This window comes from Trichosurus vulpecula, chromosome 5 (genome assembly GCF_011100635.1).
Source record: "Trichosurus vulpecula isolate mTriVul1 chromosome 5, mTriVul1.pri, whole genome shotgun sequence".
Taxonomy (NCBI): domain Eukaryota; kingdom Metazoa; phylum Chordata; class Mammalia; order Diprotodontia; family Phalangeridae; genus Trichosurus; species Trichosurus vulpecula.
This window is the reverse complement of record NC_050577.1, coordinates 120,170,310-120,197,216: the sequence shown is the minus strand read 5'-3', so window position 1 is coordinate 120,197,216 and position 26,907 is coordinate 120,170,310. Positions and strand designations below refer to the sequence as shown.

Here is a 26,907-nt window from a genome sequence, read left to right as displayed (position 1 = left end):
TAAGGCCAAAATGGGAAGGTAGTTCAGTTAAAATGATGAAAGTATCACTGCAAAAGCACATAATTCTGACCCTCTGTGCACTTCCCCTTAAAGAATTCTCATTGCATCAGCTACTCCCAAATGTATGTCTGTTCTCATACCCTCCCCCAGTCTTAAGTTGACATCTTCAGCTGTCTGCTAAAATGCCCTTCTAAAGGCATACACTTAAAATGGTAAAAACTGAAGTTCCCATCTTCCTAACTACTGCTTCCTTGTGAGGGGGGTGTTTCTTTGCCAGTGGCAAAGTTGGTTTGTAGAATTGGTTTGATGTGGGACATGATCACGAATATCATCCTAGTGCCTTCTCTCTGAGAATACCCCCATTTATCCTCTGTTCTTGTTATTGCGCAGTCACTTCAGTCATTCCCAACTCTTCCTGATCCCATTTGGAGTTGTCTTGGCCAAGATACTGGAGTAGTTTCCCATTTCTTTCTCCAGCTCATTTTACAATTGAGGAAACTGATGCAAACAGACTTAAGTGACTTGCCCAAGATCACACAGCTAGTATCTGAGGCCAGATTTTGAACTCAGGAGGACGAGTCTTTTTAACTTCAGGTGCAGCCCTCTATGCTTTGTGCCACCTAGTTGCCCCCATTATCCTTTATATATTTTGTTAGTAAATAGTTGCTTACTGTTTCCTCCATTAGACTGAACTCGTTGAGAACAAAGACTTCCTTTTGCCTTTATATCCCCAGCATTCAGTACAGTGCCTGACATATATTAAGGGCACAATAAATGTTTGCCTGTTGCTGGGCTGAGTTCTGTATAGCCCATCTTAATTATCCAGACTCTTGAATAAGATAGTTATTAGGTAAAGGAATTCAACACACACTTCAGAACTGAATGTTGCTTTAGTAGAATGTAAGCTCCTTGAAAATGGGAACTGTCTCACTTTAACATTTGTACTTTGCACATTGCCTAGTATACATGTCGTTATTGCCAGTTGATTCATTGTTTGGTTCATTGGTCTAAGATTGAGGCTCCTGAACTTATTTGACCTACTGTCCCCTTTTCAAAAAAAAAAATTACTCAGCGTTTCCCTGGCAATCTTTAATTCTTTAAGGTTTTTGTTTTTATGTTTTTGAAATTTGTGTCATTTCAAAAGTAGATAATTTTTTTTAAAAAAGTGACATATCTTAAATTTAATAATTTATTGTTAATTTGTGGGTTTTTTCCTGCATTAAAATTTTGATGAAGCTATCTTGCATCATGTGACTATATAGTATATTGTATTATAAACAAGTCATAACACGCACATATTCCTGCTGATGCATGCTGAACTTCCTGACAACGCACAACATGCTTGCCTGCCAACACTTGCTTTTTAAGATCTGTATGCAGACTTGACCACTGATTGGTTAGAATTTGCATTTTGTGTGTTTATTTGGAATATAATGTAATCACTATGACTTTAACTGTTACTTTAACTGTTACAGATGAAACATGTACAAATGGTTTTTCAAAATTTTCTTATCTTCTCTTTCCTTATGCTTCCACCACCCTCTTATTTTTATTTAGTGCCCCCCAATTGCACCCAAAGCTACTACCACCCCCCAGATCATTCCAGTGCTCCTCGGGAGGTGGTATTGTCCACTTTGGAAACCTCTGGGAGACTAGGCTGTTTCAGTGTCTCAGAAAAGGAATTATTTGGCATATTCACTATAAGAACTGAATCATTTAATGTAAAGAAAGGATAGACAGGTAATTAAGTCCCACTAGCCATGTAGCCACTCTTGAGGGAGCCTTGTCCAGACAATGGATCTGAAGTCTTTCAAGCCAAAGGTCATAATTGATTAGCTAATCACACTTTGTTGACCATCCTTTTTAATTAGAAGGGTCCACAAAGGCAGTATAACTAGCTCAAATCACTTCTTGTAGTGATGATTCATTGGTTTCCAAAGGCCCCACAGTTGAGAATTTTATGCCTTTATGCTAATGTTGTGTTAGGTCTGTGTCCAGTGTGTGTAACTTTAGGCCAGTAGAAGTCTAGGCTTCTTTTCCTTCTCTTCACTGGCAAGCAAGGTAGAAATATAAGAAAATAGGGAAAAATGCTCTTGTTACAAGATAAGATGCAAAAGAAAGAATAGCTATATTAGTTAAGATTCCTCGATCACTTCCTGACCAGTCAGGGTGCCAGCAAGTCTAGTTGTCGACAAGTTCATAACTTAACCGAATTAAGACTTCAAACCCTTTTAAAAATTTTATTTTATTTTATTTTTACGAAGATCTGCCTTCTTTCAGTCCTACTCTTTCTGTCACCTACCTCAAGAAAGAAAGAAAAATAAAAGTGTTACAAATATGTGTATCCTGAATCTCCATTACCTCTGTATCATACATGGGTAATATGTTTTATTGTGAGTCCTCTGACATCATGGTTATTCATCGTGTTGGTCAGAATTCCGAGCTGTATAAATTGTTCTGTTTCTGCACACCTTACTCTGCTTCAGTTCAGCTAAGTCTTACCAGGTTTTTGCGAAACCATTCCCTTCCTTATTTCTTACAGCACAATATTATTTCATTGCATTCTTATACCAAAACTTGTTCAGCCATTCCCAGATGATGGTTATCGCCACAGTTTCTGGTTAGTTCTTTGCCACCACAAAAGAGTTGCTATTAACATTTTTGTTCTTATAGGCTTTTTCTCCTTTTTTCTTTAATCTCTTTGAGATAAAGTCTTGTTAGTGGTATTGCTGAGTCAAAAAATATCAACAGTTTAATAGTTTTAGGGGCATAGTTCCAAATTGCTTTGCAGAATGACCAGGCTACCTCCTAGTTCCACCAGCATTGTACTAATTTACCTGTTTTACTGTAGCCCTTCTAGCACTTACACTGGCATAACTCTTCCAAGATAGTAACTTTATGGCTTGCAACCACTCAGAGAGGCTACTGGAAAGACTATGCTTGTACATGAGATTGACACAGACAAGGTTTGTAGCACAGATGGCCAGCCCAGCAGACTAGAAGTTGGAAGAAAGAGTACAAGCTTCTATTGGCACACTGGAGTCTGATGCAGCCTCCTCTAGGTTCCTAGGTTCTTATAATTGTGAGTCTATAAATATTTGTTAAACCTAATGCTGTTTAAACATGGCTTTAAAAGATCAGTAGTACTCTGCACCCTGCAGACTTCAAGTTTTCTTTCTTTTTAAAAAATTTCCCTGTTGAAGCTTTCTGAAGATAAAGGCTTATAGGTGAACTTGTGTAATTGTGTAGCCTATTGAGAATTAGGAAAGTCACAGGATGTGAGGTCAGAAAGGAAGAGCTGTAACTTTTGCTCTGAAATGCCAAGACTGTCTTTAAAAATAAATTCCTTATTTTGGAAATACAATCTCTTTTTCTCTGGAGCACATTCTCACTCATAGCTCATGAACCTGTTTAGGCTCTCACTTTGTTATAGTTGAAAAACCACAGTAGCAAAAAGAAGAAACTTGGCAAAAGCATGACTCGCTAATATTGAGCCCCAAAGTTCAGCTGTGCTAACTCTTTCCAGGAGCTTATCTGCATTGTACTTCTCTCTTCCCTTTTCCTTCTTCCATCCATTTTCTACCCACAGGGAATACTTCAATTACTTTTTTTTCCTCTCTAGTACATCGATTTTCATTTTGTAATACAGTGTTACACAGAGCACTTCCTCTGTACACTGGAGTGAATGGAAATTACTTTTTCTAAAAAGTGCACTAAGCAGCAAAGCTCAAGCAGCTACATTCTCTGAAAGCTGAAGGCTATCCAGCCTAGTAATGATGAACCTCCTCATACTTAGCTAGACTGGCTTTTGGAAAGTAGATCATATGTGTTTCTGGGACTGTACCCAAAGCCTTTCCACTATGGTAGACCTCTCTGGGGCTTGCATTCTGCTAATATGGCCTTTAAGAGCACAGGAACATCTCTGAAATGTGATGAGACATTAGAATCAGACTTTGTGCAGATCCACATTGTTGAATGATCTAAATATCCATAGTTGAACCATAAATAATTAGCGGGGAATTAAAAGTTATTTATTTACAATTTTGGTTGGGTGTTAGGTGGTGCACTGGATAGAGCTCTGTGCCTGGAGTCAGGAAGACCTGAATTCAAATGTGGCCTCAGACATTTAGCTGTGTGAACCTGTGAAAGTCATTTAGCCTCTGTCTGCCTTAGTCCACTGGAGATGGAAGTGGCAAACAACTCCAGTGTCTTTGCCAAGAAAATTCTTTCACAAAAAATAGGACACAACTGAATGACTGAACGAGTTAGTAACTATTTATCACATAGAAAGCGTACTAGGTAAATTGTTAGCTCAGTGTTATAAAGGTTCCTAACTGCATACATAACAACAATTTAGCTGAGTTTGATTTCAGATATATTACTACTAGATAAAAAGTACAAAGAATGAATAGATGAAAAGTTTTTGTTAAGCACTTACTATGTCCTCAGGACTAGGGGTACACATCCAAAAACGAAACAGTTCCTGCTCTCAACAAACTTGCCATCTATTGAGGTTCATTACAACATATAGGTGGGTAACAGGGGCGGTAACAGGAAAGATTGTTTAGATTGTTTTGGTCTGGAAAGGCACAGGAATGATGAAGTTGAGCTGTAACAGAGTCAATGACTGCCCTGTCCTGAAGCAATGGTAGTATTGATTTATTTAGAATTCTTAGAGTAAGACACATAATGTTCAGAGAGGAATAGATAGGTTGTGTGAAACAGTAGATGGTGACTGGGATGGCAGCATGGCCTGTTCTAGTCTTAGACTGGCTGAAAGCGAACTCAGTACTCATCTAGTACAGCCTCTTTTTATCTGAGGAAATGAGACCCAGAGACTTTCTCAAGGTCACATAGAGGCTAGATTTGAACTCAGATGCTCTGATTCGAAGTCCAGTAGTTTTCCCTGAATCAGGTTGTGAATTTGCACTTACTAACTCGTAAGTCAGGACATTTCTGTCCCAACATCAGAGTTCCAAAGCTTATGGCTTTTGGGAGTGCAGTGATCTCAAGAAAGGTCATGGAAGGGATAGAAGGCTAAGATGTTCATAGAACATGTATGATTAATAGTGCATTGTGTAAAAGCAGTCTTGCTTATTTCATTTGTTCGAATCCCCTACCTCCTTGGATCTTGTATGCTTGGGACACAACAATAGTTGTTCTTTACCATTCCCCATACTATATTCTCTTAATGTATTTGTAAAAATTAAAATGCGAATATCCAGAAAATCTCAGGTTTAGTTTTCTTTATCAGCATAATTGAATGAAGATAAACAGTTGATTGACTACATTATAGATATCCTTGTTTAGAATGAAGACTTTAATAAAACTCCTCGCTTGTGTGGAGTTTGTATATGTGTATATATTCTTAGTTTGTCTATTGTAAGGTACTTACTATAATCTTCATAAGATTCTGCTGCTTATGTTTTGTTGGCCTCGTCTGTATGAAGGTACCAAATCTATGGAATCTGTGACATTCCTCCAAGTAGTTTATCTAACAATGTGATTCATATGTGGTTGTTGTCCTTCATTCTCAAAGAGGACCAAAATGACATCACTATGCTAGAGTCAGGTTTCAGTGTGTCCGACTATAGCTGATCAAACCAATATGAGCTTGGAATGCTCTACCACATGTTGGGCACATATAGTGATACAGTGGACGAACTTGGCGTCTGAGATGTCTAACCAAGCTCTAAGCAGTCCACAGCGCCTGCTTCAGCTGCCTTCATGGCCGTTGGAACAACTTGTTCTCTTCTGCCCATTCCTCCAGGGGAAGTCTTCACAGAGTAGTAACCAAGGGTAACCAATGGGTTTCAAACCCATTGGTGAGTTGGGGGGGCGTGGTGTCTACCCCAAGCATGTGATTCATATATAATCCATGCTTTAGGCAAGTTTTGCTTCCTAAATAAAATGGAGTCTGTGGAGTCTATCTTAATGTGACAGTCCTCTTTTATTGTGATCCTTACTTCTTTGTTTCATTCTATCATTTGTCCTTTAGTGTAGAAGAAAAACTCAGGCAGCATGATATAAGAGAAAGAGGGCATGAAATGAAGAAATGTGACTTTGAGGCCTACCTCAGATATTTATTATAGCTTTGGGTTTGGCAAGGCAATTGATAATAGGACAGAGAGCAAGGGGTTCAAGGGTAGGAGATACTCTTATTAAACTGGTTCAGTATGGGAGGTCTGAAGGGAAAAAACATGGAGCCAGAGCAGGGGTGATGACCTGAAAATGTACTTGAGGAGAAATTAAAGGTCTTGCTAAAGATAAAGAATAGGTTTAGAAGTACAGCTAGCTCCCAGTTAGTACAAATAATAAGTCTTATGTAGTGGTCACATGTATTCAGATTTGTAAAATTTGAAGTTACAATTATGTAAAAGGTGGTAATTAATTAATTCTTGGCCAATGGAGACAGGCAGTGCAAATTTGAATAATGTAAACACTTAACAGAATTTATTGTTTTCACTAAGGTAATATTGAACGTTGGAACGTTAAGAGATTATGTTCACATAAGAGAATTTCAGTGTTCTTGAACGTGGACAAGGAATGTTTCTGTGTGATGACAATATCTAGGGTACGACCATCCTTGTGTGAGGCTGAAGTGGAATGGAAGAATAGGTCTTGGAGTGAAGTCAGGGTATTTGGGGAAACATTAATATATATGTTGAAGTCTCCTAATATGAAGGCTAGGAGTTAGGGTGGGGAAGTTAAAAGGAGAGGAAAAAATTAATAAAAATACTAAAATTATTATTTTCACTGAACTAATTTAGAAACGAGGAAGAATGCTATGGGGATTGGTATATATCCCACCAAATTATGTATTGGTTGATACATTTAGATAGATTGAACTTCAGAGGAAGAGAGGCTCCTGAATGATGATAGTAAAGGAAGAATCCAGACGTGTTACAGGGGAACAAACAACAATGAGTTCACAGATAAGTGTATATAGGATTTATAGAAAATAGAATTTGGAGCATCAGGATAGGCTTCTTTGAAGGAATTGTCATGAGCTCAGATGACCTTTAGGAAAGATTTTGGTTCTTTGGGTTAGAAACAACTTCATTCAGTAATGGGAGTCATCATGGCAGCTGGCCTGCACTATGCCCTCTCCTCTAATTAAGCGAAATAAGACTATAGCCATACCTGCCAGGATAATGGTTCAGGGTGGATTTTCTTCACTAATTTTTGCTAAGTAGAAAAGTCTATGATTAGTAACATGTTTTCCCCCTGACTTTGGAACTTCTTCTATAAAGAAAATGTTCATGCTTCTTATCCTAAGGAAAGAGTGGAGGAACATTTCCTACTTCATCCATGGCTCATCCCATCTTTGTCTTCTCCAGAGCCTTTACTGACTTTTTGGCAGCGTGACGTTGCTGAGAGAGAAGCTGACACAATGGAGGATAATACAGCAATTTTACTTGTCTTATAAAAGCCATAACTGTGGTATTACTGGATAAATGAAGCCATCAAATAGAGGGAGCAATGAGATTACAGTACTGCAGAAATCCTGGGGGCTGAATAAAATTGTCTGTTTAGTAAGCAGAGAGAGAACTATGTGGAGCAATGCTTCTCATCCTTCCTTTTTCTAAATCATTTGCTCCTCCTCTATTGGAACATCTTTATCAGGCAGATTCATAAAGTGGAGTGTTAATTTTTTTCATAACACAACTTCTTTATACTTCCTTGGCTCAACTGTCCTTAGTGCTTATCCATTTATCAAGGCCTGTTTTAGTTCTCTTGGGCACATGCAAGGCAATAAGATAAGGGTTCTTAATCAGATGTCTGTGAACTTGTAAAAAATACTTTGATAAATCATTTATTTAATAATCATTTGCATTTTCTTCCCTGTATTTAAAAATATTGTTCTGAAAAAGATTGTTCATAAGTTTCACCAGATTACCCAAGGGATCCATAACATTAAGAAAGCATAGAAACCTCTTCTCTAGAAAAATCAAGATATAGATCAGGCTGAATCCTTTAATTTCCCCAGTATATGCAATGAGATCCCTGCCATGTTCATTCTCAGGTAGAAAACACTCTCACTGTCAATCCTGTGAAACCCTGCCTCCAACCAATTCTCAGATCAGTATATGTCTCTAATGAAATTTTAAGTTGAAAATTCAGGTGACCTAACAACCTTCAGCATTTCTAGTTTCTAGCACTCAGAGTCCCATTTCTGTTCTGTCCAGACCATGCGTGCTCTGATGGTATGGATTGGGGCAGGAAGGGTGGTGTAGTGAAAAGTGTGCTGGATTTGGTGGCAAAAGACCTGTTTTGGAATCCTGACTTTGCCACTTACTGGTTGTCTGGCTTTGGGCAAGTCACTTAATCCCTTGGGCTTCTGCTTCTTCATCTTAAATAAAAGTGTTGGAGTACATCTCCTGTAAGGTTTCTTCCAGCTCTTAAGTCTATGATCCTTTCTTCTGATGTCCCCTTCCTTGCGCCTAGCTTTATAGTGATACATTATACTCAAGGTACCTTACTCAAAAGGACTTAGTAACTCTTTTTTTTTTTCATCTTATAATTAGTTATTGAATTGGGCTGACTTGAACTTTACAAAGATTAAATGACCTTACCCCCTTCTTACTGAGTACATGGGGTTGGTGTTTTTTTAGGTCCTGGATTAAACTTTTGCAGAGAACATTGTTTCAGGAGTTAGTAACTGCATTGTTATTTTTGCCTGCCAATTGTATTTTACATTTTAGTTTTGACAGTATTTCTTATAGCTTCTTCAGCCTAGTGGTTTCTAGTGATGGCAATAAGAACAGAATGTGTCTCGCATAAGCCTGTCACCTAAGCATATTTAAAATCCTGAGAGCCCACTAACTATTTTCTCCTGTTGGTATGCTGTAGTTATATTTCTCAGTTGGGAAAGAATGTAAAAACACCAAGAGAAGGAACAACAACTAGCTTTCCTAAGGTTCACATGGGGAGTATTTAAGCAGAGGTAGGAATGAAACCTAAGATTCCTTGAGTGTCAGTCACCCTCTGTTACACCAGAAATCATTATTGTCGGGGGAAGGATTGTGGATGTGTTTTATGTCAAGTGGGTCTTGGAAGCGTTTGAAAGGACTCAGCCTAGTAGACTTAGAGAAGACTGAGTGTTGGGGTTGGAATATGTAACTGTGTCTGTCTTCAAATATGTGATGCAGGGTTGTCGTGTAGAAGAGAGATTTACTCGATTCAGCTCCACCCCCCACCCCCACCCCGCCCCCACCCCCGGTATAACTTGTAGTAGTAGATAGAAATTATGGAGAAGAAGATTTCAGATATCTGAAGGAACTGATTACTCTTTTTGTTTTAAAAAACACTGAAGATCTTCACCTGGAGGATGTACAATTACGTGTCAAAGATGCCAGGAGAATATTTATGCTTTTGATAAGAGATTGGACTGGATGATTTCTAAGGTCATTTCTAACCCTGAGGTATTGTGATTCTTTGATTATATTTACTTTAATGAATAAAATTAAAGAAACCAGAAAAAATTAGAGGTTCCAATTTAGAAAATGTTCCATAATGCACAAAGAATTATGGGTATGTCTGTTTTCCAAAGGCTTATCGTGTCTTTTGTGGGGTCGGGCCAGCGAGGAGGTCATATGATATCAGCCATCTTGTCTAGGTTTTTGAAAAAAGTCAATTGCATGTAGTTTTCCCTTTGGGAAGAGGAGAGAATTGCATTTCCTAGATTCTGTAGAAAAGAATACAAGCTGAACTCTTGACAATCATTGAATCTGCCCTCATTTCACCCATGCCGCCTGCAGGGTAGCCAAGAGTGTAAAGACAACTGAACTTTCCTTTCTCTGTATTCCAGAGCTAAAGTTTACGTGCTGGTGACATTTTGAGAGGCTCTCCAGCTCCTCGGGTGCCTGTGTACTGGCTGTGTTACTTATTAAATGGAGGGAAGAGTTAAGTTATTAAGCATCAAAATTTAATTTGACACATCGTAGAGCAGCAGGCATTGAGGGGGAGGTTAAGGGGAAACAAGAGGATGAGAGGGGTGTGATTGCTGTGTAAAGGATGCAGTGCCATCTCAGATATTTACAGTTATTGATGTTTCTAAAATGGGGCTTTGTTTACAGATGTTCTTGGTTGTGTGGGCAGCTTCTCCTGATCTATCTGACAAAACAGTCTTTATTTGCCAGATCCTTAGGGATCCAAACAATAGAAATTTGGGGAGAGGAGGACACTGGTAGCTGAGTTGTGGTCCTTTCAGAGAAGTCATCAAATACATCTTATGGAGGTCACAGAGAGTGTGTCTCCATCTGCTGCTCAGCATGTGCTGTTCTAAGTGGAAAGATAGTAAATTCATAAGAATATCTGTACTGCCTCCAGCTCCCTTCCATCTGGAATAAGGCTCCTGTTCATTTTGCCCTTCACAGATAGGTTGCTTTGTTTTTAATGCCAACCGTAAAGAGACCAGTTCTACCTCAGACTTGAGACTGCAATTTCTCCTTCTTGAAAGACATAAAGATATTTGATCCCTTAACATCTCTGGTGACCAACCTGTGATCCCAAGTATAGTTTCTTTTCATAAATGAAGTACCTAATATGTTTCTCATTGAGGCTGTCTGTGAATGTATGCCAGGGAGAATGTTAACTCAAACTGAGGAAGAAAGTTTCTGTTCAGCTCTTCTTAGAGGATTGCCCCAGGTCCAATTGGATTCTTGTAGGGGATTCCACTTGCAGTGTGTCGACCTGAAAGTTTGGTTAAAGGAGGCAACAAGCTAGGTGATAGAAAATTTTATATTACTTACTCATTTATTCCCTTAAAGTTAGCAGATACATACATGTATGGAGCAAGACAAAGTCTGACTGCCTGAACAAAGAAATGAGAAGGCTTAAATACATTTTTAGAACAGTCGCAACTCAGCATACCTGGGTTACTCAGTTTTATGATCCCCATGTATGCTTAACCATGATGCAAGAAAACAATTTTCCTTAATGGAATACGTTGTGAATACAATAAGAGAGTTGACAAGGGTCAGTTGAAACTACAACCCAGTGTTTCTGTGTTTAATTTACCATTAACATTCCATAACATAGTATATGCCCATAAAGTATTTAGCAAGAGAGTTTCTCGGGTTAAGGGTATCATCTTTAATGGCTAATAGACAGAGGAAAGAATGTTCTTAGGTCAGCCTGATCTGGCCTTGTTGACATAGGAAGGGGTATTCTCTGGGTAAACTCAGAGAACAAAGAAGCTTAGGTCCAGGCTCTAGCCCTTACAGAAGTCACAAAAAATGATATTAAATGATCATCAGGGGTCATTGGTTCCTAGGCAGATAAAGGCTGAAGTAGAAGAAGCAAATTTCTAGCATGGACATTCAAATCTCTGTTGTCTAGAAGAGGCAGGAAATCGGTCACTGCTGTAACGCCTTTCAGGGAGATCCAGTGTCCTACAGTGTACAGTGGTTACTGTTCACAGCCCCAGTGTTAACTGCCATTAACATCATACCCAATTGAAGTTTTGTTTATCAGTTTTATATTTAATTTATAAGTCTTGGCTGATGAGCCCCAAGATTCTCAATGATTTTAAGTTTGCACTGGAAGTCACATACTTATTGAGACAAATTGAATCTGAGCTACTGGATTTTCTTCCTGTCATTTTATTTAATCTTGAGTCAAATTACTATGGAGGCACTTTTGTGCCTGCACAGGTTTGTGTACATACCTATTCTCTTTAGAAAATATGCCTCCTTTTGTAATATGCATAGAAACTCAAGGCTTGGCACTGGTTAAATTCAGATGTTGCTATTTTTTTTGATGGAAATCGTTAGACACAAACAGCCAGATCGAAAAATGTCTATGCTTACACTGTGAGCCAGAATCATGAATATCTATTATCTCTGGATAACAGATTTTCACTTCACAAGACAAGTCTAGTTGTGGGCTCTATTCTTATACCTACTTACTTCTTCAGTCCTATTTCCTACTGCTTATTTTGAATCATAGAATTTTTAGGTTTGGATGAGATCTTAGGGAACATTTAGTCCAACTTCATTTTACAGAAGAAACTGAGTCCCAATAAAGTAAGGTTACATAATTAGCCAAAATCAGGATTAGTATCCCAAATCCATAGCACTCTTACCATGATACAATGATACACCCTGCTGGAAGAATTGCTACCCATGGCTGTAAGAGTAGTTTGTTGATACTAGGGACTGTTCCTTCAGAAAACACTTTGGCTTTGCTTTGTCAGTATTTGAAAAGATGGCCACTTTACTGGTGTACTTCTAATGACATTGCCAAAATTAATGGAGTTCAGTTTTCCTGGGAAAGCACATTCTTTTGGAATGATTCCATTCTATATATTCCATAGTATATTTTACTTTGTTATAAGTGGTAGCTGCCTCAAGTAACTTTAGACCACACTATAGCTCATTCCCATTCCTTAGAGTTCCCTGATTCCATTCTAGCCTTAGTTTCACCCCATAGTAAGCATCCTTTCACTTCTTACCTGTTGTTCAAAAATCTTGTTATTGTGTATGTGAAGTTTATGTTTTGCCACAGAGTTTCAGTAATGGCATAGAGAGTGTAGAAATGTTTCTAAAGCTCAGTAGATTCAAACAATATGGAATCAGCATATCTGCAAACAAACATAAGGAGAGATGTCACCCTCTTTTATAATCCTTTTTGTTTCTCTTAAGAGGTACCGAAAGTGTGAACTAAGACTAAGTAGTATTTGTATCACCACCACCTGACTATGTTTGCATAGAAATTCTTCACTCCTAATTGGACCCTCATTTCTCTCTGAATTCAAAGAAGCATTTACAATCCTGGCAGTAATTTACTTTCTGCCTTTGGCCTGTACTGGGAAAGGGTGACTTCCTACTGAATAACTGAGGCTGCTGAGATGCTTTATGTACTGGTAGTGAATTCTTGTTTCATGCCTGGCATGTGTAATTAGAGGAGAATTACTGACGTACTCAGCAAGGCAGAATTTATGAATTTGTTTAAAGCCGCATAATGTCATGGCAGCCAGTTTAATGTACTTCTTTGTCACTGGGCAGTTGATTGACATACTGATGTCAGATTCTACACCATCTTCAGCTGCAGAATGAAATCTCTCGACCTTTTGTTAACAGCTGAGAGAAATGAATAAGACAATAAGGTGCAAGGATCAAAGATTACTTCATTTTAGAAAAATATATAGGCTTGAAAAGGTAGAAAAGGAAGCAGAAGAGATGCAGGAAGTTTTGAATCTTTTAACTCATTGAAGGGGAGTTGGCTAAGATTCAGTCTATATCCCCTTATATTAGATTCCCATTTCCAAGGTTTTTCTGAAATAGTCTGCTTATTTAACATGGTATCATGAATTTTTCAATATTCTTGAAATAAAATTAGTTTTTTCTAAGTAAAACAACAAATTCTATATAACAAAAGGAGTTGTTTTGTGACATTTTAAAAAAAAGAATTAACTCTGTCCAAATGCCTAACACATTTGCAACTATTCTTCCTTCCTTCTTTCCTTCCTTCCTTTCATCCATCAGGGTTAAATGATTTGCCCAGGATCACAATGCTAGTAAGTGTCTGAGGCTGGACTTGAACTCAGGTCCTCTATCTACTGTGCCACCTAGCTGCCCCTCTGCCTCTATTAGAACTTAGAATGAAGGTATGATTGTTAGAAGGAGAGCAAGTGTAAGGAAAATGTGATAGGCCTGAAGAATTTTATTATAGAGTTGTAAAGCGATCCCTAATACCTTCAATTCCTCTAACCAAATCTTTTTGACTAACATAGTGTAGTGATGGTTATTCATGGAGCATTGAAGTAAGTAGAGGATAAAGACCAGTAATATCAGATATTGGCAAACATCGTTCATCATCTATATGTATCCTTTCTCCCTTTGATCCACCCTAGTTAGCGCGATAAGCCTTTATTTAAAAAAGTTTTAGCTTTGTTAACTCTTATTTTTATATCACCTTTATTCCTGTATCTCTCCTTCCCTATTTCTCCCCAGAGAGAAGCAAAGTAATTCAGCAAGATAAGCCAATACAGCAACTAGGTTTGAGAACATATGCAGGGTTAAACATCCAGAGTCTCTCATTTCTTCAAAGAAGGGATAAGGGTGAAGTTGGGGTGGTGAGAGAACAGGGTACATTTTATCTTCTCTTCTTTAAGTCTTCCAACCTTATCATTCCACCTAAAGTGTTTTCTCCAAACTTATCATTGATGTCTTAATTGTCAAATCCAGAAGCCTTTTCTCAATCCTTATTCTCCTTAACCTTTCTGCAGCCTTTAACACAGTTGATTGCCCTCCTCTCCTTGATATTCACTTTTCTCTAGGGTTTCGGAGAACCACTCTAAAGTTCCAACCAAATGACACTCATTTCTTCCACTATGCCTTTTAGAATGCCTGTTCCATAGACAACAAACTTCTCTTTATTCTAAATCTTGTTTTTTCCTTTCCCATTCCTTCCATCTTCGAGCTATTACTGAATCTGGCTTCTTCTCATTCTCCTCTGTCATATACTCATCCAGATCAAACCCTCTAATTGTAGATGTCCTTCAGGGTTCTCTCTTGGGCGCTCTTTTCTTCTGGTTCTATACTACTTCATTTGGTGATCTCATCAGCTGATCTCCAGCTGCCTTTCAGACATCTCAAACTGAATGTCCAGTGGACGCCTTAAACTCAACATGTCCAAAGAATCCATTATCTTTACCCCAAGACCTCCCCCTTCCTGACTTCCTTATTACTATCAAGGGCAACCCCATCCACCCAGTCCCTCAGACTTGCAACCTAGGTGTCTTCCTCTGTTCCTCACTATGTCTCACAACCCCCCTCCTCCCCAACCTGCCTATATAGGACTCTCCACATAAAAGGTAGAAGAAATAAACTGTTTATTCAGACACCAGAGAACCATATCCCACGAGCCATTTAACCATTCTTTAGCATTAAAACATTCCACACACAATATCACAACCTGGAGCCTGGCCATCCCAAAACCTCCTGACCCCCGCTGGGGTCTTCCCCAAAACAAACTCACAGTACAGCTAAGTCAGCCTGTTCAGTTCTAACAATCGCAAGCGTGGCCATTAGTAGCCATAACATCTTTCTCTGTCTCTGCATTTTCCTGTGACATAATTTCCTCTTCCTGTCAGGAAGCTCCTCCCACCATGTAACTTAGGCTTCCTGTGATGTAAGCAGGTCGCATGGCCTATTAATGGGTGGGAAAGATCTTCAAATCTAATTGCTGCTACCCCCACCCCACCCCCCATGTCCAATCTGTCACCAGGGCCTGTTGGTTTCATGTCTACAACATCTCTTATATGCTCCTTTCTTTTCTCTGACACAGCCCTCACCACCTCCTGCCTGGACTATTGCAGTAGCTGGCTGGTGGGTCTCCTGCCCCAAGTCTTTCCCCACCCTAATCCATCCTCCATTCAGCCCCCAAAACGTTTTTCCTAAAGCGCAGATCCAGTCATGTCTTTCCCTGTGGTTACAGCTTGGTTAGACTTTGAAGATGCCAAAGCCATCCACTGTGTCCTAGAACATCACCAGTCTTTCTGAATTTGTCTTACCACTGGATTTTGATGATTCTGGAAGAAAGAGTAAGGCTGATGACTTTGTGAAGCTTTGCCTCACTTAAATCCAATTTACACACAAGTCAAAACATCATCTTTCAATGTCATTGGTGCTCTTCGAAAATGAAGGACAAACAACAAGTGGCTCTCTGGCCTACAGGATCAAATACAAAATCCTCTCTTTGGTGTTGAAAATCCTTCCTCATCTAGCCCCTTCATACCTTTTCAGTCTTATATTTTAAGTCTCAACTAAAATCCTGTCTTTCACAGGAAGATTTCCCCATCCCCTCAATTCTAGTGCCTTCTTTCTTCCCTTTTTCTCCTCCTATTTATCCTATATATAGCTTGTTTGTACATGTTTATTTGCTTGCTGTCTTCCCCATTAGATTGTGAGCTCCTTTAGGTCAGGGTCTATCTTTTGCATCTTTTTGTTTCCCCAGTTTAATGACTGACTTACCTCTACCATTAATACCTTTCATAATTAGGCAACTCATTTCACCTTTGTCAGTCAAGAGTTTTCTCATCTTTTTAAATCCCTTCATTTAAGGAGCTAGATGTTCATTGAGGCAAAGTCCCTTGCAACTCTCCATTTATGATCCTGTAAACTAGAGTTTTACTTCAAAGGTATGTTCAAGCAAATAATGCTGGAATCTGATTCCTCCTAGTGCCTTCTCTTTGCTGAGTGTTTCCAGTTTCTCATGTATGTTTTTTGTATGTAGTTTCCATGTTGTCTGATAATACTTATATTACCTATTCCCTAGATTTGTTTTGAGGAAGGTACTTTATAAACTGTAAAATGTAGTTTAAATGCATTAGTGGTGTTGTTTCCAATAAAATAACAAAGCCAATTCTTACTCTTTACCATGTTTGGTAGCACCCCACCCCCTTTTAAAAACTGATCTTGACACTGATATAATTTGGCAGTCTACTAAAGGAGAATTCTAAATTGAGGCAATCTGGACTCATTATTTTTAAATGTTGCCTATTTGACGGGCGGTGACAGAGTAAGACTCAAGTGCATATAGGATCTACCCTGATCTTTCTTTCCCTTGAATTGCGTTTGCTTCCATTTAGATCCATGCTTCGGAAATAGCTGGCTTTCCACCAACTTTCCCCTATGTTCATCTATAGTTTGTCTTCCTGGGAGTCCACCTCATAGAGTGGAAAGAACAGTTAGTTTGTAGTTAGAAGTGTAGTTTGAGTCTGGGCTCTGCTATTCACTGTGTCATCTTAGGCAGGCCACTTCTCTCAAGCTCCTTCATGTATAAAACAAGGCAATTTCAATTAGATGATTTGTAGGCTTCTTTCCAGCTCTAAATGTTATGATTTTCACAGCGTATGAAGTCACAAAATTTGAGAGTTGGAGGGGACCTCAGCAGACATTAGTTCAACTCATAGCCATAAATAATTTCTTTTGTAACATAACCTGACAGATGAGTATCCAGTCTCTGCTTGAAGATTTCTGGTGAGGGGAATTTCATTACTGCAAAGCAACTGATATTGCTTCTCATAATTTATATCTAGTTTCTTATTTTTTAAATCATAATTAATTCAGATGTTTGTTTTTTTAAATCAAGCTTCAATTTCCTTCTTTATGATATCTTATCCATTGTTCCTAGTTCTGCCTTTTGGCACCCAACAAAACAAACCTCATTCCCCACTCATACAACCCTTCAAATACTCGAAGATAGTGTAACAACAATCCAGCTAGAAGCTGCTGTGGAGACCCAACAAGACCAGCAACAAAAGCTGCCAGCACAGGTTCTTTGATCTGCTTTACTAAGGAAAGTAACTGTAAGGGGTTAACAATCTCACTTTAATCACACATACAAATATAACTCATTTAGTTCAGGAGGAAAAGCCAGCAACCTGAACTTCAGAGCAAATACAAAAAAATTACAAACATCAACAGACAGACCTTGTCTGATTCAAATCATAATTCATGGTTACCAGGAAAGCATCAACATCTGGGTTTACAAGCCAGGTGGCTCTTAACAGTGGCTGCCCAGAGTCTCCACATTAACACTCCTCCAGTGAATGAGAGCCCCAAGGGAAAACACCAGCCTCTGAGTTTATATATTCTGTTCAGGGTCAAAGTGCATCACAACATTCCATTCAAACCTGAGTGACCTAAAAGCATTACAAACATTTGACTCAAACCCAGGTGGCCTAAAAGCCTCTGGCATCAAAAACATGTAACTGAAACCCATGCAAGCCAGGCTTTCCCTTGAGGCAAGGAGGTCATCAAAGACTCCTGATTCAATCAAAGAAAAAAAAGGCCAGACTCTTCAAGGACACTTGATTAAATAAGTGCTAAAAGAGAAAACAGTAAAAGAAAGTCCCATCTTAATTACTGATACACATAGCTGTCATGTCTCCCCCTGGTCTTCTATTCTTTGCTGAATATGTCCAGTTCCTTCACTTGATCCTAATATGTCATGGACTCAGGGGTCCTCACCATCCTGCTTTCCCTTTTATAGAAACTATCCAACTTAGTGTTGTTCTTAAATTTTGTCCTTTAGTCAGCTGGCTTTTTTTGAGCAGCTACTGTGTTCCAAGCACTGTGATAAGTGCTGAGATACCCAGAGTTAAACACTAGATACTCCAGATGTGTAGCAGAATACAGACTGTCACCTCCTGCCTTGCAGCTTTGCCTCTCTCTGTAGCCAGGGATCATACTAGCCTTTTTGCCCACCACATCACAAAACTGACTCATGTTTCATTTGCAGTCCACTAAAACCCCGGGTCTTCTTCATACTGTTGTTTAAACATTCCTCCCCCCTCTCTTGGATTTGTAAAGTTGACTAAGTTTGTTCCTACTGAATATCATCTCACTAAAGTCAGACTCAGTATTCAATTCAATCCAACATTTATCAAGTGCCTGTGCTAATTAAGCATTGGGGATACAAACAAGAAAAATAAAAGACAGCCCTTTGCCTCAAGGAGCTTGCAGTCTAAGGTTGGAAAACCAGACACAAAAGGAAGCAGGATCCTTAGCATGGGAGTTTCTTTTTTCAATGGAATTGAGACCAAGCAGAGCCAAAGATGGGACATTCAAATATTGTTAGCTATGTCTATGACAGCTTTTTGTCATCTGTAATTTTGATGTACATACCAACTATACCTTTATCTAAGCCATACATAAAGAACTGAGCAGAACCTGGACAAGAATTTATGCTATAATAGAAACAGTGTAAAAACAACTTTGAAAGACTTAATTGTGATGATCAACACAGTGTTCACCCATGATTCCAGAGGGCCGATGATAATGCATGCTACCTACTAACTGAGAGAGAGGTAATAGATTAAAAATATACAAAAAGGAGAAACCGTTTTCGACATGGCCAATTTAAGAATTAAATTAATGTTTGTTATAAGGGTTTGTTTGTTTTTAATATGGGGGATACAAGGTGAAATGGAGAAAAAACAAATGCTATGTAAGTGGATAGATTTCATATTTTTCCATCCTTTGCAGTTCTTGTTCATGAATATTATTTTCAAACTATCCCCCCTTCCATTAGTTAAAAACAAAACACAAGTCCCAAAGCATCATCAGTACAATAGTAACAAAGTATTTTCTATTGTTTTATAATTTTGAATGTCTTTTGCATTGGGCATGCCTCACATGGTGAGGGCTAGATTCCATTTATTCCATTTTCATTTCAGATGATTTTGCATTTCCCAAATTCAACTAGAAATAGTCTAAGAAGAAGATGTGCAAGAATAGTATTTTGGGAAATTTAAGTGATATTAGTGATTTTAAAAAATCTTTAGGTCTGAAATTTTAGAGCCTAATTTTTGTTTTCAGAAAATAGGGACAGGTTTTATCTTTTGTAGCCAGAAGAGTTCAGCCTCATTTGTTCTTTTAATTGATAATTTGCTGCTGGCTTTTACATATGTGGAAAAGAACATGTCTCCACTTACCAAGGGATTCTTGATTCTCGGGTTTTTTGCCTTTGTGATTATTGATCTATTTTTTTGGGGGGGGGTGGCAATGTTAGGGGAGGGAAGGGCAGGACTAGAGGCAAAGAGGCAATTCTGTCATCTGTAAGTTCTCATTACTGTCATTCTGTTTGGCTGAACTTTTAAACCTACATCTGGTGCTCATTGGCCTGTCTTCTGTGTTGCAGAAACATTGCTGAGGCTCTTGTCAGCAAAGGACTGGCAACAGTGATCCGCTATAGGCAGGATGATGACCAGAGGTCTTCCCACTATGATGAATTGCTTGCTGCCGAGGCCAGGTAAGATGGAGTCATTTTTTTACCCACCAAACTTTAGGAATGTGAAGCTACTCTTGTTTCAATCCTACATAAAACAAATCATATTTTCAAAACAATATGAGTTCTTGGTATGATTAATACTATTATTTTCTAGTTGCTACCACTGGGGCCCTACTTATATGCGTACTACGTCTTCTCTTCTTTACCAACCAGAATCCGCTACTCCTCAACACTTATTTTTCACCTATAAACCTTTTCTCATGTATGAAGGAAATGAAAACATTTATTAAAAGATGAATTTTGTCTTCACACTTCTGACAGCTGGCAGTAGAATGTTTAAGAAAGCCTGTGACATTTCACCAGTCTGCTGTTTCCTATGGCTAAGCACCCCAAGGGTATTCAGACAATATAGTGCCATTTCCTGCCATTGACAGACCTTAAGAGCCATTCCCAAGGAGATTCAGGTCACTTGGTTCCAGTAGTGATTGAGTTTATGCTTCTAACAAGTGAGGTACTTTGGGGAACCACCTTGAACAATACAACAAAATGCTTGCTCCATCCAAAATTTAACTTTTTTTGTGGAAGTTATTGGAAGGACCTGTCAGAGATAGAAAAGCTACTGTCCTTCACTTAATATAACATACAGTTCAGATGACATAAAGTCTGCTTAATTGTTAGAGGGCTGTTCTTGTCCTAATAAGTCATAAAGAGGAGAAATAAACCTGGGCTCATGATATCCAAACTGGATTTAAGACTTTGTAATTGACAGTGTTTTCTTGTTCTTAGGCCCAGAAGATTATTCTGGGGTCTGACATTTCCTTCTAAGGCTGTGCCACATATTGATAAATAGATTATCTCTAGGTTGTCATGCAGAATGTCAGTCGAGCAATCAGTCTGTCTGGGATCTCTCGTTTTGAACTTTGTCTAGTGGGCTTTTCCCTGAGAAGTAGTAAGGTTCTGATTCTTGGGTGGATGCAAGAGAATAGGAAATTATCATTTTTGTTTGTTATATACAATGTGTGTGTGTGTGTGTATATGTGTGTGTATATATATATATATATATATATATATATATAAAATGTTTATTATTATAACATTTATCAATGCCAATAATTAACACTGTGAAAGGCAGCCCAAGTGAGTTAGTTTTCTTCCTTTTGTATATTGGGTGGAATTGTGTGTTCTCAATTTGCATAGAAAAAGAGATGAATGTATTGGATCCATATATATATCCTATTTGTCTTGACCAGTACAAAATGACTGTAAGCTACTATGAGTGTGAAAGATACCAAGAGAGGATTATAGAGCATTATAGTAGTATGCCCAGTATACTAAGTGAACTTTTAAAAGAATTTTAATTCACTTATTTTTGTGCTTAGAAGTGCAAAAAAATAAAGATGTTAGGAAAGTTGGAAGCAATGTAATAATTTTCAGGACTCCATTGAAGATTGAGGATGAATAAATTTTTCATATTGCTTTTAGAAATAGGTATATTATACCATAATATTTAACAAATATGCACAGATATTGCAGACTTTAAGCTTTTTTTAATAAAGAGGATTTTTGATGTTTGTTCACTTGAGCTGAACTCCTTGAAAATAATTGTGTCGATTCTTTCAGACAGACTGATGATGGAGAAACCTGCTTCAGTGTTGTCTTGAGTCCAGGTTGCATTAAATGAGCATACCTTAGCCTTTCCCATTTGACAGGCAATGAAGTTCTCAAAATGAGTAGGCCCAGGCATTGTGTGTTACAAAAGTTTTTCTTCTGAGGTATTGTGTCAGTAAAACACATGAAAGTGATGACTCTCAAACCCCAAAAGTGTGAAGCTAATAGAGCATTAAAGTTTTATAAACTAGGAAACACAGGGACAATTGGCCAGATCAAAATGTTCTGTGATAGTGTGATAAAATGTGTAAAAATGGGCTTATGCAGATGTGTGGTGTAGTGTAATATAAAACACCACTGAGATAGGAGTTAGCATACTGGGGTTCTATGTTTTATTCTGGCACCAGCTGGCTGTGTGGTCTTAGATAAATTGCTTAATTTTTTTAGGACTCAGTTTATTCCTCTGGTAAATGATAGGGTTGAGCCAAATAGATTTCCACCAGACCATTCAGTCCTGAGAGTCTAGGGGGAAAAAATCAGCATCCTCTCAATACCAATCATTTGACAACTCTCCAGTCTTGCATTTTAGTTTGAGGCACCCTTACTCCTACCACCATGCTATCTCCCATTGGAACCTTTGTTCTTCTTAGTGCCAAGTCCCAGCACATGTCTCACTAAGAGCCACATCACTTCGTTTATCGTTTTAGTTGAGCCTACTGCCCCATGCAGTTTGAGATTATTTTTCCTGAGTTGTCTTAGCTACATTCTCTGAATTGAACTTTTACCTTCTAATTTTTTGCCTTTATCTCTGAGGCCTTAGCAGCTCCCAGCTCAGTGTCCTCTGAAGATCTCATTAGTGAGTTGTTTACTTCTTTTCTTAGGCCTTGAATAGAGCCCCTAAACAAGAGCAGGTTTAGTTCTGACCCCATGGCTTGCTGATGCATGACCTGTCACTTAGCTAACTGCCTCTCTTTTACCCTTTAAAAATCTTTATTGATTATGTTCTGATCCAAGGCAATTTGAATTAATTTACCAAGAAAAATTTCATGAGGTGCTGTAACCAATTATTAGCAAGGCCAAATTAATGATGTCTACTACATTTCCATCAAGCATTCATTGAGAAACTCTTTGGGAAAATAATAGAGAGAGGTTTCAGGAAAAGGTCTTCATTTTTATTCCTTAGGCCTCAGAGCTGTGACAGTTCATTACTAAAGATAGCTTTGACCTCCCTCCCTTGCTTAGTGGTCTTCCTCCATGCTTACCCTTGATTATGGCAGTGACTATGCATTGTACTGCTGTAGACTTTTCCTTCAAGAATTCTATGTCCATGAATTCTTTTAGAAGAACATAGTGAATTCGGGTAAAGGGCAGCCACTTAACTTGTCTGTCAGCTTGGGTCAGTGCAGCTGGCTCTACAGTAAGCATGGGAGTCGATAAGCTTTCTAGGGGTTCTGGGGTTGTTGTTTACTCTGGCCTGATATGCCAGCTCTTCCTAACTTACACTGATGGGAGCTCAGGGAGAGATGAGCAGTGAGCACTTTGGGAGGTGACAGAAAGAAGAATATTACTGCCAATTTACAACTGGTTCAATGTTTTTAAGTGCACACACCTGCATCCTGGAAACTAGCACGTGCTCTTTTCTACCTGTACACCTTTTTAGAACCCTTCTTTATTCAAGTGCTTTGCAGTTTTTTGGAAGCCTTCACTAAACCTGAACTGCAGTTTGCATAAAGCCATCTCTCTTCTTATTTAAAAGACAAACAAAACACAAAATTCCCAAATGATGGCCTTCCTTTTTTGGCTCACTTGTCTTTTGCCAGCTGCCTCTTCCCCCACTGCCTCATGTCCCGCCAAGATAAGGTTTTGCCATTTGCATGGACTCTTGGGTCTTTTTTCTCACATAGTCTCTGTTGAAAAGCCTTCCCACTTAACAACCTCTCCTTTTAGGAGGGGAGGAGGGAAAACAGATGCCTGGTAGAGCTGAACCATACTTTTGCCAACAGTTCTCCTGAACTGTGTATCTCTATAAAACCCAAGAAAATGACCCCTATCTCCCATGCTAAGTGTTTCTATACATTTCCATCTACCATTTTGCTTTTCCATTATAGAGATCACATAGGATTTATTCTTGATTTTTCAGAATGCCTGTTCTAGTTTTATGTTCTCAGACGTGGTCAATCCTCCTAAAGCAGGAATTTCAAAGATTTTTTTGGTGACAAAAACCCCTTTGGCAGTTTCATGAAACCTATGGACCCCTTCTCAGAATATTGTTTTTAAATGCATAAAAGAGAACACATAAGATTACAAAGGAAACCAATTACCATGGAGTACAGTTAGCAAAATATTTTGAAAATCATCCACTCCTTAAAATCTATTCATGAACCTCTGAGAGAAAAGGGGAATGGATCCCATTACATGTACCAGAAACAAGGTTAAGAAATAGACTAAGAATCAGTCAGGGAATAAATTTAGTACCCTTCTGGCTAACAGAATCAATATTAGAACCTTTCTTTCTTAGCCTAGACGCACACACATGCACACACACACACTCGCCCTTTTCTTTGATTTCTATACTCCATTTACTGTCTTTTTCTTTCTTGTGTTTTGTCCCTTCTGCGCATTCTTTCTATAGATCCATGCTATAATTTCTAGTATAATCATGTTACTTGTGATCAGATTTAGCATGTGATAGAATGTCAATTATTTGGACACATTTCTTGTTTGTTTTGCTTTAAGCACCTCATTATGTGGAAGTTATATTCCATTGTCAGTGTGGTTTTCAATTAAATTAAAATCTGGCTAGATATTTGCCTTTTTTTTGAAGTAAGGAGGAACAGTGTTCACCTATGGATTCTGCCTTTACATTTCTGAAGCTCCCAATGGGTGCATTTTTTTTAAAAAAAAGTTAAATTATTAAAATATGTCATGAGCTTTCCAGAAACCAAGTCTCATTACAGAGAAATGGTATAATGTTGATGGCAGTTAAGAGAATGGAGCTTCTTGTAAGGACTCTTTCAATTCTAGATCCTATAATTTTAGGATAAGAATACATATGTTTATATATTTTGTTGCCTTGTTTTCTCTTTGAAAAGCAAGTATCTTTTTATAATCCAATGTCTGAGACGATTGAAATACATTCTGGACATTTTATAAATCTATTAGCAATATCTCAAGAAAAGAAGGTAGAGTATTATAACCCCTTCAGATTTTCCACTACATCCTATTTATTGCCCAGCATGCTGCAAAGAGTAGCAGACACAGAAGTCTATAGTTACATTGTCTACTGTTGGGGGAGGTACACATAAGCCTGCCCAAATTTCAGCCTTCATTTGGCTCTTTTCTCCCCACACCCATCAGGAAGATTCTGTCTGACTAAGTAGACTTTCTGCAGCCACATCCTTCAAAAGTAGGAAACTTGGTATTCTGCCATCTTGACACTCACACCCCAGTTTTTAATCCCTACAAGCCCCAGTCCTGATTAAAATCCTGGCAAAAGTATCTTCTGTTTGTTTTTCTTTTTCCTTTAGCCAGCTTAAACCTTCCCCACTTCTATAGATTGCTCTGTTCTTGAACCTCCAGCAAGAATTTGTTGGCCTCTCATAAGCCCCTCAGGGACAAAGGTGTAAATTTGTTAGTAACACTTTTTCCCTCAGGAGGACTCTGATGTCAGTCAGCTGTTTGTGAGAAGAATTATTTTCACAAAAGATTTGTTTTAGGCAGGAGTGGGGAGTGGGGATGGGGTTGGGAGTAAGGATGTGCAGGTGGATGGGTTGGACCTTTTCATTTGTTCAAAGAATCCTTGTGACACAGCATTCTTTTCCTTTCCGTGTCTTTAAAGTACAGTTAGGATTGTGAGGGCAATAGAAACATTTAGGAAAGAAAATAACTTCAGGATTTATGTAAAGTAGGTGGTGGGAAGGAGAATAAGTCTGGGCTACATTCCCTGACTTCTTTGATAAAGGCAAAATCTGTTAATCTTCTTTACGTGAAGCAATATTATTAGGTGACTGTGTTACTTCCTTGTCTTTGTGTTATAATAAAAATAGGGATGTAGACTAATTAATATGAATAGTTTTATAATTTAGTCTGTATAACATCTAACAAAACAAACCTAATTTAGGAGAATGCAAATTCTTCTAAATGTACCCAACTTAGAATTAGGACTTTTTTTTTTTCTCCATGCAGCTCTATTCATTCTTTTCTATTGCATGTATTTGTGTTTTTCTTTTTTAACTCTTCTATCATTATCCTCTATGCTTCTGTTAATCATCATCTTCTTTTTCTGATATACTCTGAAAAAAACCGTTTCACTGAACTGTATTTTTTACTGTGGTCATCTACCTCTCAGTCATTCTTTCCCTACTTTACCTTGTTTTATGGGCAGATTTTAAATGACCAATGATGTCTCAATTCTATCTAAACTGATTTCTTTTTTTAATGGATAAATTTTGTTTTAACATAGAAGACAAACTTATAAAATATATTTCATGAAAAAAATTGAATGAGCCATCTTAGAAGTATGACAGGTTGGTACAGTAGAAAGACTGATGGCTGCCTTTGGAGTTGAAGGACCTGGGTTCAGATCCTAACTCTCACTTCACTCCGTGGTCATGAATAAATCATTTAACCTCTCCAGGAGCTGGACTGGGTAAGCTGTCAACATTTCTTTCAGCTCTACATATATAATCCTGTCATAGGGGAATTAATAAATGGTTAAAAAAATCCCAGGATTTTGGAGTGGTAAGAAGCCAGTAATAGATGAATATGGAGTTTGGGGTTTTTTTTTATTGTTCTTCTCATTGTTCTCTTTCTAAATCTTAGACCTGTACATGCTGCCCTCCTATATTGGGGTTGGGGTGAGGTGGGGAGGATTTATACAGTTTGGTGTCACTGTTGTGATTGTACTGATATTCAACATGGATATTTGTGAAGGATGTTGGTATTGGGGAGTAGGCAAGGCTAAGTAGATGTGATAACAGGATAATGTATTACAAGGGGAAGTGGTTTCTTGATGCAGATAAATGTGAAAAAATTTAGCTTTTCTTTCTTCAGAAAAGATGATGCACTCAACATCCAAATAGAAGTGATCAATCTGCATTTCAGGCAGTACAAATGACCACTTCTTGAGAGCAATGTAATATCTCCATTTCCAAATAGTTTTCTCCTTCAGGACATTAGGAATTGCTACTCAGCTCCCTTTTGCAGCTACTGCTCTTCTCTCTCTATCTGTATATTACTTCTCTCTGAAAGGCAGCCCAAACTACTTTCTGTCGGAGGATAGGGAAATGTATCTAAAGTCAGAATTCATCACATTCACTGGGTACCTTTTGTTGAGGTCATACAGTGATCTTGCAGTGAGATTTGGATCAACACCCAGAATTTCTTATTTTCTGTTATTCCATATAACCATCACTCTCTTCTTCTAATTCTGTGGACCATCTAGATTACATTTCAGAAGTTATGAAAGTCATCCTTATTTCCTTAAATATTGCTAATTTCCAGTAACCTTAACATGTAGAGGAAGTTTCTTTCTTCTTTTATGATTCTCTTAGCTAA

General features: G+C 38.2%; 1 protein-coding gene across 1 annotated transcript in view; it reads left to right on the top strand.

Moving 5' to 3' along the window:
* The window catches only part of SND1 (staphylococcal nuclease and tudor domain containing 1), a 484,576-nt gene that overhangs the window by 220,811 nt on the left and 236,858 nt on the right, over positions 1-26,907 (top strand). Inside the window, exon 13 of the mRNA XM_036759444.1 lies at positions 19,654-19,764. Coding sequence (XP_036615339.1) covers positions 19,654-19,764 — 111 coding nt within the window. The remainder of the gene's footprint in view (positions 1-19,653; positions 19,765-26,907) is intronic.